Source organism: Melitaea cinxia, chromosome 14 (assembly GCF_905220565.1).
Source record: "Melitaea cinxia chromosome 14, ilMelCinx1.1, whole genome shotgun sequence".
NCBI lineage: Eukaryota > Metazoa > Arthropoda > Insecta > Lepidoptera > Nymphalidae > Melitaea > Melitaea cinxia.
In genome coordinates this window covers 7,744,029-7,766,380 of record NC_059407.1, presented here as the reverse complement: position 1 = coordinate 7,766,380, position 22,352 = coordinate 7,744,029, and the positions used below count along the sequence as shown (strand labels likewise).

Genomic DNA, 22,352 nt, shown 5'->3' with positions numbered 1-22,352 from the left:
CAGGATATTTCCTTTCCAAAAAAAAAAACATCAAAATCGGTTCATGAACAACGAAGTTATCCGCGAACACAAATAATATATTTATACGGTCGAATTGAGTGACTTCCTCCTTTTTTGAATTCGGTTAAAAAATCATGTGAAACCAAAGAAGACCAAAACTCACCGACATCGGCAACTATGATATCCGTGTACCGCGGTAGGGCTCGAGCCACTTTGGAGGCTATCTGAGGCACGTGCAGACCCATCAGCAACGTGAGAGCCTGGTACAATAAGAGATATATAATATCATCCAGTGTAACCTAAAACTTTCCCTTTATCTATATAGCTACAGCTACACCTTTATAACTAGTAGATAGTATTAAGGTAGCCATGATGAGAGGAAATTCTGTGCGATTCAGTGTTGATTAAAAACCTATATTATCTAAAAACTGGATGTCACAAGTCTAAATTGTGTGATTTAAGCAAAATTCTTCTCACTAACTTTAGTCGCCTAACACATAATTTCAGTTAAAACTTTTAAAAAAACATAAAAATACTATTGAGTGCAAATTTTATACTAATACTAGCTGACTCGGCAAACGTCTTGCCGCAAACGTTATTAATAAATAGAGGTTGGTGGTAGAAGGGTGAAAATTTAGGGTTGTATGTATTTTTCAACGCCAAATCATAGTAAAATAAAAAATAAAAAATTTATCTAAAAATTAAAAAAAATTAGTGGTGGACTACCCTTAACATTTAGAAGGATGAAAAATAGATGTTGTTCGATTCTCCAACCTACCCGATATACACACAAAATTTCATGAGAATCGGTCAAGCCGTTTCGGAGGAGTTTAACTACAAACACTGCAACACGAGAATTTTATATATTAGATACAAAACAATTCACCTGCAGTGTTCTATCATCGGCTCCTGCTGTGACCATCACATCTCCAGCATCTTTCAAAGCACTCAGTGCCTTCGGAGCGGTCGACACTCTCACAAGGATCTCACTACAAATAGCCTTAGCCATCGCAGCATCACTGCTGGATATTGTGCCGTTATCATCCGTGAGATACTGACGGAGCGTGTCTAGCACTTGAGATAATACTTCTGGTACATCTTCGCTTTCAATATCAACTCCTTCCGTACGCTGTAAATTGGAATAATCCTAACTTATATTAACTATATTCTTAGCTAGTGTTTTTTTTTTTTTTTTTTTTGTTTATTATTACCTACATATTATATTTATTATTAGATCCTTACATATAAAATTGGCGTTTTGTCGTACTGGCCACTTTAATCTCAAATATTTCCTCTTTGGTTAAGAATACCAAATTAAAATGTATACAGCTGCGTAGCTCATACATTTGCGTTTCGAAAACCTTAATTCGTTTTGTTTTTTTCTCTTTTTTTCATCTTTGCGTCACTCGGCTTACAAAATGGAAAACTTTAAATCTCGTGTAAATAACACGATATTTCAAGTTTCGTAAATACGAGTACGAGTTCCACCGTGGCACCAGTGCTGCATAAACGGCTCGAAGGATAAATGATGTTTATAGCTACGGTGTCGCAAAAGAAAACATAGTGCGTTTTTGATTCAAATGTTTTCTTTATGAAAATTTCGACCTACAGAACAAGCCCCGTGGACGGCTGGAGACTAAAGTTGATAATGAAGAATTAAAGGCTATTGTGGAAGTGGATCCATCACAAATCACGTCCGACCTATCTCTAGGTTGCGGTATTAGTGCGGTCTTTTTTACATTATTTATTTGTCTAAATATATTGTATATGTTTACATATATACCATTTCCTTTACCCAAAGCTTGCCTGGAAGAGATCGCTCATTAGCGATAAGGCCGCCTTTTGTACTTAACTCCTGTTTTTATTTTTGTATTTTTGCTCACTCTTGGTATAAATAAAGAGTTTTTATTATTATTATTATTAGTAATAAAACTGTTTTAATCCACTTGAAAAAATTGGGAAAGTAAAAAAGCTTGAGAGGTCCTAGTAGGTACCTCATGAATAGAGTGAAGCAAACCGACAAACACGCTTAGACTGCTGTGTAACATTACTCAACCGACACAGTAATTAAGGAATTTTAAATTGAATGTGATGAAAAGTGAATCATGTAGGATAATTGGAAGCGCTCATAGCAATGGCTGAACCCTGACTAGCCTGCCAAATACTCGCTCAAGAAAAATTTGAATCAAAAAAGTTACTTGTGAGCGTTGGGTGGCCTAGTGCCGGTGTCATTTACTACAAGTTTCTTAAATCTAGCCAGAGGATTACAGCAGATGTTTATTGTCAGCAACTGCAAACCATGAAGGAAAAGCTAGCTGCTAAACAACCGAGGCTAGTCAAGCGCTCTAGGCCACTGCTGCTTTAGGACAACGCTAGACCACACACTGCACAACAGACGGCTACCATATTTGAGGAGCTTCAATTGGAATATCTAAGACATCCACCGTACTGCCCGGACTTTGCTCCAACAGATTATTTCGAAATTTATATAACATATAACTTCTTGCATTTATATAACATATGACTTCTTGCAAGGGAAGAAATTCAACGCCGATGGGGCAGTATAAACCGCCTCAAACATTTTGTTGATTCCCGTCTGAATTTTTTAGTAAAGGTACCAATCAACTACCTATAAAATTACAAAGTGCATAGTTAGCAATGGTACATACTTTGATTAATTAAATATATAATATATATATAAAAATCGACATTATGTTCCGACCATACAAAACGCCAATTTCATATGTGAGGACCTACCTAATAAAAACGTTCAATTAGAAGATATAGCTCTAACATTAGTTATTTAGTGGTATAGTTCGGTATTTTCTACATATCCTTTTATGATAAATACGCAACTTTTGTGTATTTATATGAAAATGACAAAAACTTATATTTTATATTTCAACAAACAATTTAAATCATAAGTCTATCATAACAATCTTACAAATATAACGAATGCGAAAGTCCTCCTTAAAAATGATGGATAAATGGATATATCGACGCCCCCGGGGAATAAAGTCGTTAAGTGCTATTACCTGCTACCACTGTTTTAATGTTTTTGTATTTTCAGCATCTATAATTCGTAATACATCTTCTGATTTTTTTTATATTTTTGTTCTAAAAATCCATGAAGTTATAACAATTTATATTTTTATCCTCCGGAAATCATATTACAACCCATAATAATATCGTAGTCATATAATATGGAACGAACATGTGTCTCAATAAGCTGGTAAGCCGTTATACCATTTTAAACATATAAAAAATGGATAATTAGTTTCCGTAACACACGTTACCCAAAGTGTGCAGTAAGTGTTGGTCGATAAACGCACATTACGGCTTTATTATTAGCTTAATTTTTGATACGATTTAACGTAAACATGATTTGCAAATTTCATTACGAATTTTAAGTAATGTATTCAATGTGTTATATTTTTTTTATTATTATTTTTTTTTAGAGTCGTAATGCATACAAATAGTTGTCATTACATTAGCATTTGTCATTAACTTCACGGGAATAAAATGGTTATATGCCGTAACTTAGTATACATTTAATATAAAAATCAGTATTACACATTTTTAACCGACTTCAAAAAAGGAGGAGGTTACTCAATTCGACCGTATATATATATTATGTATGTTCGGGGATAACTCCGTCGTTTATGTCGGTTCGTAGGTTAATACCGATTTTGATAATTCTTTTTTTGTTAGAAAGGAGATATCCCTAGTTTAGTACCATGATAAGGAAACCAGGATCTAATAATGGGGTCCTAGAGAAATCGAGAGAAGTTCTCGAAAATCCGCATAACTTTTTACTGGGTGTACCGATTTTGATAATTTTTAATTTAATCGAAAGCCGATGTTCATCATGTGGTCACATTCAAATTTCATCGAGATCTGATTACAACTTTTGGAGTAATATTTGATAATGCGTATTTACTTGACAATTTTTTCGTCTACCTACGTTGTATTACTTGTCGATATAATTGAAGTCGGTTTTTCTTCGTTTGCTTGCAAACACAATTATTATTGGCAATGGCTTTAAAAGTACACGTGATGTTTAATTTATTTTGATAGCCACATGTTACGTAAAAAATGCTGAAAGTAATGATGTATAATACAATATTATAGCCCGTTTAGGACAAGCGATATAACAGGAAAACTGTTAGTAGTAAAAAAAATTACTTTTCTCTATTACCACTTTATTCTCCGGGGGCGTCGATATATGTCGCAGAATCAATGCAGATAGTTATTAAAAATTAGATTGATTACTTTCAATAACGCCATCTTACGTTAATTTTCGGAAACGTCAAGCAGTGTGCTTGGGGTATGTTCGATACAGATCGTGGCAGATGTCAGTAGTGATTGATTTTAAAAGTTGACGTTTGAGTATTGAGGAAAGGAGCAGTCTTGGCTCTGGCTTGGCATGGTGTATTTTTTGTATCCTGCTAGTAGCTTAACCTAGACTCTTTTAATAATTTGTGCAAATGAATTAATTTTTACATAACTATCTGTAATTTGGCTAGCCAGGGCAGACAACTCAAGCAGTGAATGTGAGTGTTGATGCGCATCTCAAGTTGAAGTGTCCGTTTAAAATGTACGCCGATAATCTAAAGATCTATAAATGTATCAAGACTGAAAACGATGTCAAAATACTACAATTATATTTAGAAAGGGTACAGTGAAAACAATAAAATGAAACTTAATATTGAAAAATGTTATCACATAAAATTCATGCGTAAAAAACCCATTACAGCCATATACACATTACAGAGAGCCCATCTAAATGAAGTTCATAAATTATGCTTACTTGTGTCAACATTGCCCACTGAAGCCCACAGTAGACCGAGTACTCTGAGACGATGAGCGAGAGAGATCTACGAGTACCCTCATTCCGACATATATTTATTACTCTTTCAGAAACTTCTAAACTGATTGTAATGAAACTTGTAAAGTAGAACGCTGAAGGTCTTAAATAACGCATAGGCTACTATTCATTCTGACATCCCCACGAGATTGATAATTACTCGCGTGATACCCGGAGATGCAGATGGTGTTATTTTACAAATTAAATAATTTAATTATTGTTATAATGACGATTCGAAAGTGCTTTGGAAGGCTAAGTTAAGAAAATTATTTATGATTTTGATTTAGTTAAATAACATACAGCATGCGTCTTGAACAAATGCGCCGCATATCTGAGCGCGTAGTGCGGCGCCCTCGGGCCCGCGTGCGCGAGGCAGCGCTGCCAGTGTCCCGCCCGCGCCAGCTTCTCCAGCGCTGACGACTCGGGGTCCGACTCTTCCATCACTGCCTCTTGTTTTACATCTTCCTCGTAATCAACCGATGTACCTAGCGAGAGATTGTTAAAATCATTATGACATTTTAGAATGTCTAAGGCAACGTGTCTTCAATTTTGGATTCTATAAAAAATTACAAAAGTCTTAAACTAGGGAACTACTTCAGGTGCAACTCGGCTTCATCGTCAGTTTTTAATAGTTTTCATTAATGGTTGCTATTATCGAAAACTATTCAAAACTATCGTACAAACATAAAAAGTAGTCAAAAGCCAACGATTGCTTCGACTGAAGTGGCGTTAATTGAAGTTGCTTCGTGTGTACGAAGTCTTACATTTTTGTTTAGGTGATTTTCAAATACCTGCACTAGCTTCGTCTTCTTCACCTTCGACTAGAGCAGCGTGAAGTTGTTCACCGACTTCGCTTTGCCCGATTGCGGCAAATCTGTGATTTAATGAAGCAATTTTAAACATGAACTTAAAAAACACATATGTCTTATAAATTAATTTTGATAACTTAAACTAGATTTTTTTAGTATAGCTTTCGTTGAAATAAGAACTATGTGTGTGAAAAATAGGTATTCAACATAAAATATTTATAGTATTTGATTAGTATCTAATATAACATGAAATATCTATACTAAAATCATTGAATCGAAAATAATGAATATGACTGTCGTACACAACATATTTTTTTTAATAACACTTCAGTTAGCATGTGTGCTGCTCGACATCGCGGTGCGCATCACAGTTGCACGTTAGCCTCGCTGCTCGCATCAAAAAACAATAAAGTAGAGTAGTGCGCACGCGGCGGTGCGGCGCCTCCCACAGCCGGTCGCGCGCCTGCCTCACGTAATACATAAATCAACCAGTAGAGCAGTGCAGCGCACGTACGCGGCGGCCAGCGCCCGCGCGGCGCGGCGGCGCGGCGCTCCCCGCAGCCGGTCGCGCGCCAGGCGGGCGGCGCGCAGGGCGGCGCGCTCGGCCAGCCGCGCCGCGCCGCCCGCCGCGCCCGCCGCGCTCGCCTCCAGCAGCAGCTCCACCGCCTCCCACCACTCGCCCCTGCACACGATGCGTGCTAATATTGTACAAACTGTCACCTCAGTAATCGTTCTATTGCAAACCGTCAACGTTTTAAACATATAAGTCGCTATTATATCGTCATTTCATATCACCGCAACTACCGTTATTAACATCACTCATTTTCTTACAATTCTATGGATAGATTTTTAGCCGACTTCAAAAAAGGAGGAGGTTCTCAATTTGATTGTATTTTTTTTAAAGTGTGTTACTTCAGAACTTCTTACTGGGTGGACCGATTTCAATGAATCTTTTATTAATCAAGAAGAGAAGATTAGACAATTGTGAATATTACTGATACGATTTTACTAAGGATGTTTTGGTGCAAAGGTCATACTTTTTGTTGCACTGCAGGTCGCAAGGTCGATCTCCACTCAACCACTTATGGCACACTTTTGTATAGATAATGGAGGTATTTTACGTGTTCTAGGTGTTTCTGTTTATGCCTTTGTATTTTTTCCGGATCCTCGACACAGGAGTATCTTTTAGCAGGGGCCGTTGCGTAAGTGTGATGCAGTTACACACTACACTAAAGTAATAACCACTGGATATTTTAGCATAATGTTAGTCATTTGAACTCACTTGTCGGCGTGGTGTGCAGCACGCTGCAACAGTGGCGGCACGTCGGATGGCACGGGCTCGGCACTTTCTGGTAGGTACTCGCGAGACACGCGGCTTGCCTCCTCCCACAGCTCTACGTATGACAGCCATTAAAATGATTAGATTATAAAAGAAAACCGTCTAGTTTCTAATAACATCATACTTCATTTTCCATTACTCTTGAAAAACCTAGACCTTTCTAATACATCGTATTCTAGATTTTTATATACATTTAACACCCCTGTAATATTTGTGGCCTGTAATTTATGTGGCCCTCCTTTACAAGAAATTGACCCATTTAAAAACATTTATAAATATTACGAAACTTTTTTCATTATAAATCGGTAATATCGTACAATCGAATCGTACTATGAATCGCACACACCGAGATCCTTATAGTGCTGGACGACTTCCCGGGGTCTGTTAGCTCGAATCATCAACGCTTCAAACTGTACCAAGTCTCCCCTTTCAGCGGCAGCCTTCGCCCCCTCTACTAATACTTCTTCTACCTGCGATATAATATCAAATATTCATAATTATGTATTAAGGGCCACCAGATGGTGAAATTACAAATATTTTTCAATATTTGTATATGCTACCCCCGGTTTCCACTGTAACACTTCGGAACCCCGTAGTTATGGAGATATCCATGGTTAAAGTTTTGAGATTAGAGGAAGAATATAAAGATATTATAATACCTACTCCTTTATCGGCTGATAATTGAAAAATCGTGGCATCAACCACTTTGCAGCTAACATCACCATTTCTTTTCTCAAATCCTAGATTGTACAGTGTAGTATAGTTAAGGTGTATTATCTATGGTGTAGTTTGCCTAAAGTTTAGTGAAGTATGTTTTAATGATAGAAATGTTTAATTACATAGCAATATGGTCGTAAAGAGTTTACTAAAGTTCTACAAAAGTTTTTAAATTTTATGATTATATTAAAATAATAATAAATATTGTTATGAGCATCAGACTTCAAGAACGGTAAAATATGCACTGAAACAAAATGTATAGTGGTGACCTAATTTATTAAGTTTGGTGTCGTGCGATGTTACTTAGGTATATCGAAACGCCAGTGTTCGCTAACAGACCGCTCGCTACTTTTTATTTCAATCCCATCTGTAAATAGATTTAGATTACCAGCTCAATTATATTTAAATTCTCACGCTATGCTCAACGTGATCCTTGGCTAAACTCAAAGCGTGTAGATGTTACTTCTTCCCCAGCCACATGTGCAACGGGTCTTCATTGTTTGATATTGGCTGTATATTACTCCTAGCTAACATGGTATAGTTATGCAGATCTGTCCCATATATATACTTCATTTACCAGCTCAATTACACTACGACAACGCATAAGTGCAACGGTCGCAACGCTGGCTTATACCTATTGCGCTGGCGGTTACGAGTTCGATGTCTCCATATGTCATACATTTATTTCAGTCATTCAGATGTTTGCCGTTGTCTGACAGTTTGTGCTTGTGTGTTGTGTATGGACTCCCGACACAGGAATAAATCCTTGTGAGAGCTGTTGAGTGTGAACTGTTCATTTATTACATTTCTCACCATATGCTCAGCGTGCTGCTCGGCCAAAGTCAAAGCGCGTTGATGCTGTCCCTTCTCCAGCCACATGCGCACCGCATCCTCTGCAGCCGACGCTCGCAAGAACACGGCCTCGGCCTCCTCCGGTCTATCTTCAGCAAGCGCCGCTGCCTCGTGCCTCGCCACCTCGCTCTTTGTGATTCCACCACCCAACTCACTCAGCTCCATGGCTATGTCCCATCTGTTAATTCATAGGTTCGAACTGTTATTTATCGATTTATTTGGAAAAGGAAAACCTCAGTTGAGGTATGTTGTGTTCAACAAATAAAAAAGCCTGCAATTTAAAATTAATAATCGTATAAGTCGTATTCGAAGTTTGAATTAAATACACATTATTATGGATAGCTTGAAAACACCCATAAAATCTCGCTCGAATTTAAGTGGAACAAAACGACAACCATAAGCTTTCGTATAAAAAAGAATATCAAAATCAGAACACCTAGTAAAAAGTTATAACACAAAGAAATACATTTGAATTGAGAACCTACTCCTTTTTGGGAAGAACAAACATTAATAGATTAAGCTCCGACCCTTCCCCTACGTGGAGAAAGAGGCCAGTGGAGGAGCAGTGAAATGTTACAGGGTGAATCGTGAACAACAAAATAGTACAGATCTTCATGGACGAATTTATATCTACAGTCTACGTAAGTGGTCCTCTGTTTCGTACACGATCAGTGGTCAGCAATCAAAGAGTGACAGTAACGAGACCCACCGGCGCGCCCGCAGCGCCCAGCGCGCTCCCAGCGCAGCGAGCCCGCGCGCGGCCAGTAGGCGCGCGGCAGCGGCGGGCGGCAGCGCGGCGGCCCACTGCAGCGCCAGCTGCTGCTGCACGGCAGCCGGCGCGTGAGCGCGCGCCACTCGCTCCGCGCCCTCCCACTGCCCGCACGAGCGGTACATCTGGATCGCGCTCTTCCAGTCGCCTGCACCGAACACACCAGATGCAAATATCTTTATCATCGACTAAATATCCCTCGCGGCTCACTTTACATTTTTAAAAATCATCAAAAGAAAGCAATTTAATGAAAAAATTAAATCTTTAGAAAAAAAAGTAAGAGAATATGATGAATTAAGAGAGCATAAACTACAAATTTATTTTTGCTTTGCATATATAATATAGAAAGCCGTGATTTCAATGCTTCACGATCCTATTTTTTCATATTATTCATCATTCCTTAACCCTCAACATATTGTATAATATTTTTCCATTCACTACTCTCAGGGGACGTCCATTAATTACGTGATGTTTTAGCAACTTTTTTACACTCTACTATAGGGTTAAAATATAGGGTATTATGTTGTGAGGTTGTAAAATAACCCCCACCCCTACCCCCATTTCCTCACTTCCATAAATCACGTGTATTTATTGTTACCAATTATATTAAAATTTTCAGGACAATTTTTAACTACAAGTATAATCTGATTAAATTTTGGAACATTAAGCATCATAATAAAAATGTCCAGACAGAAAAAAATAATGTTTTAAAATAAAGCTTTTTTTCAACACTCACAAGAATCTTTACCAAGAATACAAACTATTTATGTGATTTATACAAAATTATACCCATTAGATAAATAGATATCGACTAATGAAAATCTATACTACTGATGGTAATGAAACCTGTGGCACAGCCACACTTTTCATTACCATGATGATGGAAGTGGAAGAGGGAAATCAGGTCATGGAGTTCCTGCGCACACTCTCCGAAGTGTACCTGATAAAAAACTAATAGGCCGGCCACCCTACGCCGATGATAAAAGCTTGGCTGCTTTGCAGCGACCATTGCATCATCACCGATTAGCCACCTGGCTCGCCTCTCAATTGACTCAAGAAGCTCCAGCTGATACTTGGCTGAGCTATCGAAAAGATGCGAGCAGTACTCCATGCATGATTGCATTTGGGCTTGATATAAAAACTGTTCCGGAGTGAAGTACTGTCTCACCTTCGAGAGGACGCCCAGTTTTTTGGTAGCTGTTTAAACCTTTGCCTCTATGTATGAGCCAAAGTGAGGGTAGATGACAAAGTAACGCCAAGAAGCTCTAGGTGGCCGGTTATGGGCACGGGCACACCTCAGAAAACGACTCCGCTTTGCCGAAAATAGACACGCCTGAGTCCTAGAGGCGTTGAATTTGACCAGGTTTGCGTCACTCCAATCAGAGACAAGTTTACGGGACAAGTTAAGATGCTGGATCATGGCTTCCCTCAGCGACTGGAACTCTGACCCACTCGCCCGTGCGTCAGACACGTAACTCTTTTGGATACGCAGGTGCTGTCATCTGCATACCCAAAAGTCCTGGGTTTGAGCAGGTCGTTAATGTGCAGCAAAAATAGCGTTGCTGTGAGTACAGACCCATGAGGGACCCCGGCATTTATGGCCAATCGATCGGACTAGCAGCCGTCTATGAATACGCGGATCGATCGATCCCCTAGGAAGTCGGGTATCCAAACATAAAGAGAAGCGGGTAGGCCGTATGAAAGAAATTTGCTAATAAGGCCGTCATGCCAGACCCTGTCAAATGCCTTCGAAATATCGAACGAGACCGCAATGGCATCCCCGTGACTCTCGATAGAAGATCACCCGTGGAACGATTGCGGCGAAAGCGAATTGTCGGGTGCTAAGAAGGTCGTTCTCTTCAAGGCATGCCAGGAGCCGGTTATTCAGTATACGTTCCATACAGAGTATGGACATTACGGAATGGGTCTGTAATTGACAGGCCAGCTCGACTGCCTTTTTTTGGCACAGGCTGCACATTAGCTTGCTTCCAGGCTTTCGGCACCTGTGCTGTCGCTAGAAGAAGAAACGGGCGTGTCAGGATTGGAGACACCTAAGGTGCACAAGTTTTGAGTACTATGGCTGGTATTCCATCAGGACCACTAGCTTTATTCACGTCTAGATCGCGCAAGGTTTTAAGGATCTCTTTTTATCGTATAGAACCTTAAAACATATGAAAGGTTAAATAAAATATCACATAGAAATAAATGAACAATGAAAAATTCATTACCCTTATTTTTATTGCATTACAGTCACCTTCATAGCTTAAGGTAATCGATGGTAATGAAAGTGATGGTAGTGAATTTTCAAAGCTGTTTTCAACGATCAACGTAAATAATAATAATTATAAATCTAATGTATAAAATTCTCGTGTCGCGTTGTTTGTAGTTAAACTCCTCCGAAACGGCATGACCGATTATCATGAAATTTCGTGTGCGTATTGGTTAGGTCTGAGAATCGAACAACATCTATTTTTTATACCTCTTAAGTTATAAGGGGGGGGAATAAGGGGATTAATAACATATATGGCAAAACAACGTTTGCGGGGTCAGCTAGTATTAATATACGAATTACAAATACTTCGAGACCAAAACTATAAAAACCTATAACTACTTAACATGAATAATCTGCTGTAGGTTATGAAATCAAAATTGGTTGAAGCACATACTTGACGATCTTTTTTAACCGTCACGAAAAAACTGACGAGCGTCCTGCCCACTTGTTGTTGCTGACAGACTGACTGGCAAGTGAGTAGGCGGAAGGGGGCCCGTGATCCGGTTACGATGCATATACAGTCCTATTTTTGATATTTCAAGCCAGGCTGAAGGCAATGAAATATTTTTTCGGACAAATTGTTTTTATGACAGTGTATTTAAATAATAACAATATTACAACTAGATAGTAAGATCATAATTAAATTCCTTATTCTGTACTTGTGGTTCCTCAAGTAACAATACGCAGCATAAATCTCTACGTATAATTAAAAATAATTTTTTTTCTAACTCGTCGCAAAAAAGACACTGAAGGTAATGAAATCTAAGCAACTAAAATATTAATTTCAGTCAGTAACCCGTCATGATTATTTTAATTCCATGTGGCAGAAATAGTTAAACAACCCGTTTATATATAAGAAATATTTGTGGGCTCCTAGAATGTTCAGATTGGCCAAGAAATTCATGGACATGCGATTTGCATGAAATCATAGAAATAGCCCTTTCTGGTATTGAGACATTGTATATTAAGTATATTTACTACACAGAACTGAAATATACAAAATTATTGTGACTTTTTTATATTTCATTTGTAAAATTCATTTCAATTTGGCCTAATATTTTTTGTAATAAAAAATTGTATTACAAAAAAATATTATGCAATTTATTTTAGGTAAATTGACCACTTTAGTTTCCAGCCTACTAAACCCTACTGTTAAACCCGCCACTGTCCGAATCAAAAACATCACTAAATAATGTAAAATACATATTAACACAGCAGGGCTACCAACCTGCCTGCACGTAATAGTTCTCAGCAGCGCGCAAGTCGCCGGCCGCTTGAAGAGCCTGTGCCACGTGGCGACGGGTAGCCTCTAGTAGCGAACTACGGTGAGCCGCTACCAGCCTCAGCATGGCTTCGTACTGAGACGCCTCCTAAACGGATAATAATAATCTTTTTTTATATATATACAACATTTAACTGAGGTAGGGATCACAGGAGGAAATATCCTGCTCAAAATCTGGAACAACCCGACTGGGGAACCTTCGTTACCTATCGTACCCGTATCTACTTTACAGAAGGTCACAACTAAATAAAACTACTTTAATATAATTTTAATATTATTAGTATTACTATTAATTTAATATCAGTATCCAAAAAATGACTAAGTGTTAAAAACTGTCGAGGTAGGGCACAGCAGGAAATTTCCGGCTCAAAATATGGAGCAGCCCGACTGGAGCAGTACCTCGACCTTACAGAAGATCACAGCTAAATAATACTGTTTTCAAGCAGTTTTTTGTTAGTGTGGTGAGTAAGGTAACCAGAGCTCCTGGGGCTACTGGGGGTTGGGTCGGCAACGCGCTCACGATACTTCTAGTGTTGCAAGCGTCTATGAGCTACGGTAATCGCTTGCCGTCAGGTAAGCTGTACACTTTATCGCCGACCTAGTTGTATACAAAAAAAAATGTAAATACACATGGTAGTCTGTGCCTAAGGTAACTAATACTTAGAATGTGTGTAGTATAGTAAAGAAGCCGACTAATATAGCTCCATATTATTCAATTGATACTCTCAACACCCTAGTTGAAATATCCTACAATGACTCATAATTACTGAGAATATAATAAAAAAAAACAATTAGCAACTATAGTAGTTTCTTCGCGCTTATGTTTTGCGAGCGAATAGCCAGTGCCGATTTTAGTACTATCAGCGCTCTGGGCGAGATTTCAAGGGCGCTCTCTGTTTGCAATTCAATCCCATATTTAAAAAAGCAATGGATGTAATTACATAACTGTTCAATACACACAAACTTTGTCAATCTAGATTGAGATATTGTCGATTGCAAATAGGTTTTTTCAAAAGCTTAATCTTGGAAAAGCTCTTCACCCACTAGTATCCGTTACAGGTATAGTTAATAATACTATAATAATATATAATATACTCAATTCATACATTTGGATACAGTTCTACTTGTAAGTTGCAAATCTTTTATAAAAAAAAATTTGTTTGGGTAAAAAAATCAGGTGGTCACTCCACTCGCCCTACCCTAACGCCAGCTTTGCGACTAGCGCTACCATTTGATAGAACCAAACCTATGTAAGTTTTAAATAAGTACTTACACAATCAAAATACCTGGCTTCAGTATAAAAAATATTAAAACATATTTCTCCCTTAATTTTGAAATCAGTGTTGCACTTGTTTAGAATTCAAGTTTCTTCATACTCTGTCCCAAACCTATATCATATTTAGACAATAATATGCCGTGAATTTTCTGTTATAAGGTTATCTCACCTTATACATCGATATAGCTTCGTCAGGGTCACCTAATCCAATATAAACCTGCTCCGCTTTTCTCAGCTGCCCCTCCTGTCGCCACTGTTGAGCGAGCGGTAAATAGATTTCCTTAGTTTCTTCCTCGGACAAATGTTCAGCAGCTAATCGAAGTCCATCTGATAGTTTTCCTGCCGTGTTGTATGCGCGTACGCATCGTTCCGCCATACCGCACGATATCAACACACGCTCAGCTGTTTCCCATTCCTGATTATTATCAACATATAAAAACATATTATGAACGAAAGATTTTTCTTCGTTTGTGTATACCTCGCAGTAGACTATTTTAGTCATAAAAGCCTGTATAGCTCATAAAAATATCTATAGCTATACAAAAATTATATAAAATTATAACTCGCCTGAGTAGATATAAAATGGTCTCCCAGTTGCTCACACTGCTCTCGAATAGCTTCCTTATCATCGATAACCTTAAAAATATATTATTTCATAAATATCATCTGGCAAAAAATATATTATCACATCTATTTCATTTCGTCACTTTTAGGCTGTATTACAAATATATACCTGTACGATTTGCAACGCCTTCTTATAGTGATGCGCTTTTATTGCCGCTATAAGAGCGTCTACCGTTTGACCAGCTTCAATCAAATGAGGCACGGCGGCACCTGCCTGCCTCGAAGCTACTAGCCAAGCTCCCCATTCACCTTCTAATCGAGTAACTTCACCGGGACATGCCTAAAACCATGACTCAATTTAGATTTTATTAAAATGAAAAAGTAAAATTTATATTATTATTTTTTCTAAAAACATGTAGTTTTCACTATTTTTTGACCTACAAGTAGCTTACCTCACGAGCAAGCTGAACTGCTCGGGCGTAATTATTTCCCTTCGCATAGTACTCCACGGCAGTTCTAGTATCGCCTTTGCGCTCTGAAATTTCTCCTGCCATTTCCCACCACTCCTCCTTTAATGAGCAAAAAATATTAAAACGTTTGTTACCACACAGCAAAAAACTTTCACAAACTGTAAATACAAAACCATTTCCATTACAGTTGAGGTATAAATTATAATAGGTACATATAAAAAATATATACGGATATTTTTACGTGTACACTGAACGAATTCACTAGTATAGCGTTATATGTTATTTGTTATATAAGTTAATTTATGTGTGCTTCACTATCGAATTGGCTAGTACCTGTAATGATAGTTGTAAGTTGTGATTGAAATAAATAAATAAATATTTCAGCCATTCCAACTTTTTTTTAAAATGTATATATAGTATTTATATTATCTCCTGCTGGGCCATAAGTACTCGTTGCAATATCAAAATAACACAAAAGAAACATCAAACGATACTTACATTTTTTTATTAACAAAATATAAAAAAATGCCAAACAAGCGTATGGTTCGCCTAATGGTAAGCGGATACCGTAGTCTATAGACACCTGTAACACTAGGAGTATAGTAAATGCGTTGCCGAGCCTTACCCCTCACACTTCCCGGGGAATCTAGCTAACTTACTCACTGCAGGAACACAGCAGTACTTAAGAGCATTGCTATTTAGCTGTGAACTTTGGTTGAAGTACTTCCCCAGATGGAGTTCTCTAATCATCATCGTTGAGGACTTGCGCAGTTACAGTTCTATAGAACTAATTAGGCTCCTGCGGTGTTAGTAAGAAGAGTGTATCATACGGCGCGTGTCAGAGGTACAAGAGTGTGAGGAGGGTGACCTGCACGAGGCGGTCGAGCACGGCGGGCAGCAGGTCGTCGTGCAGCAGCGCGGGGTGCAGCAGCAGCGCGGCGGCGGCGCGGCGCGTGTCGGAGGTACAAGAGTGTGAGGAGGGTGACCTGCACGAGGCGGTCGAGCACGGCGGGCAGCAGGTCGTCGTGCAGCAGCGCGGGGTGCAGCAGCAGCGCGGCGGCGGCGCGGCGCGTGTCGGAGGTACAAGAGTGTGAGGAGGGTGACCTGCACGAGGCGGTCGAGCACGGCGGGCAGCAGGTCGTCGTGCAGCAGCGCGGGGTGCAGCAGCAGCGCGGCGGCGGCGCGGCGCGTGTCGGAGGTACAAGAGTGTGAGGAGGGTGACCTGCACGAGGCGGTCGAGCACGGCGGGCAGCAGGTCGTCGTGCAGCAGCGCGGGGTGCAGCAGCAGCGCGGCGGCGGCGCGGCGCGTGTCGGAGGTACAAGAGTGTGAGGAGGGTGACCTGCACGAGGCGGTCGAGCACGGCGGGCAGCAGGTCGTCGTGCAGCAGCGCGGGGTGCAGCAGCAGCGCGGCGGCGGCGCGGCGCGTGTCGGAGGTACAAGAGTGTGAGGAGGGTGACCTGCACGAGGCGGTCGAGCACGGCGGGCAGCAGGTCGTCGTGCAGCAGCGCGGGGTGCAGCAGCAGCGCGGCGGCGGCGCGGCGCGTGTCGGAGGTACAAGAGTGTGAGGAGGGTGACCTGCACGAGGCGGTCGAGCACGGCGGGCAGCAGGTCGTCGTGCAGCAGCGCGGGGTGCAGCAGCAGCGCGGCGGCGGCGCGGCGCGTGTCGGAGGTACAAGAGTGTGAGGAGGGTGACCTGCACGAGGCGGTCGAGCACGGCGGGCAGCAGGTCGTCGTGCAGCAGCGCGGGGTGCAGCAGCAGCGCGGCGGCGGCGCGGCGCGTGTCGGAGGTACAAGAGTGTGAGGAGGGTGACCTGCACGAGGCGGTCGAGCACGGCGGGCAGCAGGTCGTCGTGCAGCAGCGCGGGGTGCAGCAGCAGCGCGGCGGCGGCGCGGCGCGTGTCGGAGGTACAAGAGTGTGAGGAGGGTGACCTGCACGAGGCGGTCGAGCACGGCGGGCAGCAGGTCGTCGTGCAGCAGCGCGGGGTGCAGCAGCAGCGCGGCGGCGGCGCGGCGCGTGTCGGAGGTACAAGAGTGTGAGGAGGGTGACCTGCACGAGGCGGTCGAGCACGGCGGGCAGCAGGTCGTCGTGCAGCAGCGCGGGGTGCAGCAGCAGCGCGGCGGCGGCGCGGCGCGTGTCGGAGGTACAAGAGTGTGAGGAGGGTGACCTGCACGAGGCGGTCGAGCACGGCGGGCAGCAGGTCGTCGTGCAGCAGCGCGGGGTGCAGCAGCAGCGCGGCGGCGGCGCGGCGCGTGTCGGAGGTACAAGAGTGTGAGGAGGGTGACCTGCACGAGGCGGTCGAGCACGGCGGGCAGCAGGTCGTCGTGCAGCAGCGCGGGGTGCAGCAGCAGCGCGGCGGCGGCGCGGCGCGTGTCGGAGGTACAAGAGTGTGAGGAGGGTGACCTGCACGAGGCGGTCGAGCACGGCGGGCAGCAGGTCGTCGTGCAGCAGCGCGGGGTGCAGCAGCAGCGCGGCGGCGGCGCGGCGCGTGTCGGAGGTACAAGAGTGTGAGGAGGGTGACCTGCACGAGGCGGTCGAGCACGGCGGGCAGCAGGTCGTCGTGCAGCAGCGCGGGGTGCAGCAGCAGCGCGGCGGCGGCGCGGCGCGTGTCGGAGGTACAAGAGTGTGAGGAGGGTGACCTGCACGAGGCGGTCGAGCACGGCGGGCAGCAGGTCGTCGTGCAGCAGCGCGGGGTGCAGCAGCAGCGCGGCGGCGGCGCGGCGCGTGTCGGAGGTACAAGAGTGTGAGGAGGGTGACCTGCACGAGGCGGTCGAGCACGGCGGGCAGCAGGTCGTCGTGCAGCAGCGCGGGGTGCAGCAGCAGCGCGGCGGCGGCGCGGCGCGTGTCGGAGGTACAAGAGTGTGAGGAGGGTGACCTGCACGAGGCGGTCGAGCACGGCGGGCAGCAGGTCGTCGTGCAGCAGCGCGGGGTGCAGCAGCAGCGCGGCGGCGGCGCGGCGCGTGTCGGAGGTACAAGAGTGTGAGGAGGGTGACCTGCACGAGGCGGTCGAGCACGGCGGGCAGCAGGTCGTCGTGCAGCAGCGCGGGGTGCAGCAGCAGCGCGGCGGCGGCGCGGCGCGTGTCGGAGGTACAAGAGTGTGAGGAGGGTGACCTGCACGAGGCGGTCGAGCACGGCGGGCAGCAGGTCGTCGTGCAGCAGCGCGGGGTGCAGCAGCAGCGCGGCGGCGGCGCGGCGCGTGCGTCCTCCGCGCAGCCACAGCTGCACGGCGCCGCGCACGTCGCCGCGCCCCGCCAGCGCCGCGCCCGCCTCACCGTAGCGACCTACATTTTTTGTAAGATAACAATTTAAAAGTGCTTTTGAAGCTCACCTACTTAAATAATTACTCTCAAATAGTGTTGTGTTCCTGTCGTGAGTAAGATGTCCAGAGCTCCTGGGATAGGGCAGAGGTAGATCGGACAATGCGATGCGTCTGGTGTTGAAGGCGTTAGACTTCAGTAACCGTTTACCGTACCTGCGAAGGTTTGTCGTGTGGACAGCCCTGATTTACACGAATTTTTTTTGTGAGTAAACATAAAAAAATCACCATTTCAATGAAGATAACTAAAAAATTAATACACAAGTCATCCAAAAAAAAATTAACAAAAAGAACTACAACATTTATACGCCTACAATATTTATATTTGTACGCCTTTTTACGAAAATTGCGCGCACAGATGAGTGTGAAATTTCGTACAAATATAAATTATAGAGAAGGAGTGCAGAACGCTACTATTTTCTTTAAATTATGCATAAAAATGCATCATTAATAAAAAAAAACATTACACACACTACCATATATTTGACACACACTCGCATATAGTTATACTCTTTTGTTTATTATTATAGAAGTATATAGTCTTTGACAACAAAACCATAATAATGTTCAAAGTTATAATTTATATTAATTATGGTCGAAATTCGACCACTGGGCGATTACGAGTAATAAATAAATAATAGTTAAAAAAACCTTATAAAACACGCTTTTATAAATAATTCAAACTAAAAATGAATGATCTTAACAAATTAGTGTATTGTCATCGGTACTCGATAAGTCTTCTAAATTAAAATTAAATCTGAACATTTAAAGTGGGTCAAGATAAAGTCAAAAGGAGTCGGTTACAAACTTACAAACATACAGGTGAAGCTAATAAAAAGCGCGTAAAAATACTTCTCACAATTGTTCGGATTGCATAATTGTTTACGATAATTAGGTATCAATTGTAACAGTCAAAGGAAATCGATTATAAAAATGCTTTATCAAAAATTGTTCATTTGTTGTAACGTAAATGTCTTACAAACAAGCTCGATCGGTACGTGTTCACGAATTTTCAATTACAAATTAACATTCATATGAACTCAATCATTTTCATAGAACTATAATAAAAGTTCAGAAGTTCATCTCACCGGTAGATGTCAAGTAATCCATGTGCTGTCGCTTCAAAGTCTTCGCGGCCTCTCTGTCTACCTTCTCCGCGAGGACGATTGCGTCGCTCCAACGATTAAACTGCTTGTACATATTAATGGCTAGTTCAGGCTGGTTCGCTCTTTTTACGTAACATTCTTCTGCGATAGTCAAATCTCCGGCGAATATAGCGAGACGAGCTCTGACCAATGGACTATTGAGACCTGCAATAAAGCAAAATATGCATAGTTATTTTAGATGATTGCTATTAGAACTATTATTTAATATATATTTCTTTTAATAATCTTACATATTTACCTATTTTTATATCACCCTCTCCTTCAGTTACAGCCAGTTCCACAGTTTTATCTAAATAGTACGTTCGAGCCTCATCTCCAACTTCTCTGTAGCATTTAGCAGCCAACTAAAGAGTAACACCAATAAAAGATACCATTAAACAAAGAAACTTGAGAGAAAAAAGTCGTTGTCGGTCATGGCACTGAATCATGCGTTGCGCTTAGTTTGGTCGGATCTCGGTCACGGTTTCGATGCCAGTTTATAGCAACCATGGTTTTCATTGTGCAACAGTTTTTATATTTTTTTGCTATGTATTTCTTAGTGGTAGACAAAAGGTATTGTACTTGGACATCCTCTTTTTTTAAAGCCTGTTCTGCTAACTGCCTCCACAATTGCGCCACATCTGCCGTGCTGCCCACACTGTCTAAGTACTGCCCGCATCCTTCCAGATCTCCATTTCGAAGTGCTGCGTCTAAGAAAACAATGGGATATTCTTATATTATTATTACAAGTCATTGTTCGAATACTGATTAAAGTAAACACTATCTTTTGCATTGAGAAAGAAGCTTATTCGCTAAAAAATATTTTGTCAAGATGATAAAAAATATTTGATATGAATTTTAGCTGTAATTGTTTTTAAGGTTTTAAATAAGTGAAATGAAAGCAAAATACATTTATATGGATAATTCGTTTTCTTGCACATAACAATCAGACGAAATAAGAAGTAAATCTACCTTATTATCTTATTGCCCAATTGCATAGAGAGGGTTACGTTTTTCCAGACGTATGAACCAACCTACGTAGCTTGTGTATCTACCTGCCTACATGTGCTATATGCATATTTCTATGACCTACGCCAATACTGAGTACTCACTGAACTCCAGGCGGTGCTCGTCGAGCGCTATGCGCGTGGGCGGCGCGCCCGCCAGCAGCACAGACCGCGCCTCTACACTCACCGCCGAGCCGCTACACTCGGCCATCTCCACGCACTGGGGCTCCCACGCGCTGTACCTACGTACACACTTGTATAGCAACATAACTGATGTAGGGCACGGCTGGTAATATCCTGCTCAAAATGTAAAGGAGCCTGACTGAGGAATAATACTGCTTTCAAGCAGTGATGTGTTCTGTGGTGAGTAAGGTGACTAGAGCTCCGGGGGGGAGGGGGAATTGGGAGTAGGGTCAGAAACGTGCTTGCGATGCTTCTCTTGTTTCAGGCGTCTACTAGCTACGGTAATCGCTTACCATCATATGAGAGATACACTTGTGAAAAACATCGGAGAACCCAACTTGAAGAACTGTAGGAAAGAAATCTGATCTGAAATATAATCAAGGACTTCTGTCCTACAAAAATTTACAATTATTTAATCCAAAGTATACACAAATAGCTTAAAATATTATGTTTATTTTATATAAAATAAAGTTTTCCGCAATTAATATCTTAAGGACTCACTATAGGCGGCGCCGCGTTCGCTTAGAACCGAATATAAAAAAATTATTATATCAAACAATTTAACCTAACGGGTACATCATTCCATAGCTTCATTGGCTAGAGCACCGACACGGTCAGTCGGAGATGCAGGTTCGATCCCCGTTGGAACGGTCGATTTTGGATATGATATTTAAAAATTGTTTTATGAATATCTTTTATCTATTTTGTTTGTAACGTATGTAGCTAGGCGGGAGTATATTAATTTTAATAATATTATATCTCGAAATGTGAAAACTAAATTTTGAAATAGTCAATTTTTTTCTATAAATATTCGATTACACTTACCAGATGAGAAGATGTGTAGGAGTTTGTGCAACCACGGCATCACTGTTTTCTATCCATTGTACGAAACTCACACCACTTGCTATTATTTCCTAAAATCGTTATTATAATGTCCTCAAAACGTTTTTTTTTTTTTCACACTTAATATAAAAGGTATCAAATTGTTACACTTTTAGGTGTCGCAGGGGAGTTTTTGTGTTGTATGTGATTTTCTTTAAAAGAAGTCCTAAGCTTTGCCTTCATGGCCATCATTTAATTAAAAAAGAAAATTTCTTATACTTGCTTTCTTTATTAAAATTAATTATGTCTGTCAAACATCTATTGATTCATGGCATCACTCTGTAATACTGCAATGAATGGGATGTCGGTGATGTTCATCATGATCCAAGAGATCCAATTATGATGACGCTGGCAAATAGATGGACTCTCATCGCCTATCGCCTATCACTACAGGTGATATCCAGAACATATCCGGTATTGTGCTATTTATTTTCAGTTATATAGAAATTTAAAGACTAAAAGTAGTGAATTGTGTATACTATATATAGTAATTTATAAATAGCGAGTAGTGTATAAATTTTGGTATTCTAAATTTATTATTGATTCTGGTAAATGTTTCTTTTTAGTTAAATTTAGTATATTAAGTAACTATTTGGAAAAATA

General features: G+C 41.5%; 1 protein-coding gene across 1 annotated transcript in view; it reads right to left on the bottom strand.

The window, feature by feature from the left end:
- LOC123659966 (intraflagellar transport protein 172 homolog) overlaps positions 1 to 22,352 on the bottom strand; it is a 41,687-nt gene that overhangs the window by 6,352 nt on the left and 12,983 nt on the right. Inside the window, exons 12-31 of the mRNA XM_045595120.1 lie at positions 21,693 to 21,781; positions 20,790 to 20,926; positions 20,260 to 20,387; positions 19,937 to 20,042; positions 19,621 to 19,842; positions 18,328 to 18,497; positions 15,200 to 15,316; positions 14,917 to 15,087; positions 14,751 to 14,819; positions 14,353 to 14,598; positions 12,854 to 12,995; positions 9,294 to 9,501; positions 8,546 to 8,762; positions 7,362 to 7,485; positions 6,959 to 7,070; positions 6,191 to 6,358; positions 5,659 to 5,741; positions 5,168 to 5,328; positions 887 to 1,129; positions 164 to 260 (exon numbers count right to left, since the gene is read on the bottom strand). Coding sequence (XP_045451076.1) covers positions 164 to 260; positions 887 to 1,129; positions 5,168 to 5,328; positions 5,659 to 5,741; positions 6,191 to 6,358; positions 6,959 to 7,070; positions 7,362 to 7,485; positions 8,546 to 8,762; positions 9,294 to 9,501; positions 12,854 to 12,995; positions 14,353 to 14,598; positions 14,751 to 14,819; positions 14,917 to 15,087; positions 15,200 to 15,316; positions 18,328 to 18,497; positions 19,621 to 19,842; positions 19,937 to 20,042; positions 20,260 to 20,387; positions 20,790 to 20,926; positions 21,693 to 21,781 — 3,010 coding nt within the window. The remainder of the gene's footprint in view (positions 1 to 163; positions 261 to 886; positions 1,130 to 5,167; positions 5,329 to 5,658; positions 5,742 to 6,190; positions 6,359 to 6,958; positions 7,071 to 7,361; positions 7,486 to 8,545; positions 8,763 to 9,293; positions 9,502 to 12,853; positions 12,996 to 14,352; positions 14,599 to 14,750; positions 14,820 to 14,916; positions 15,088 to 15,199; positions 15,317 to 18,327; positions 18,498 to 19,620; positions 19,843 to 19,936; positions 20,043 to 20,259; positions 20,388 to 20,789; positions 20,927 to 21,692; positions 21,782 to 22,352) is intronic.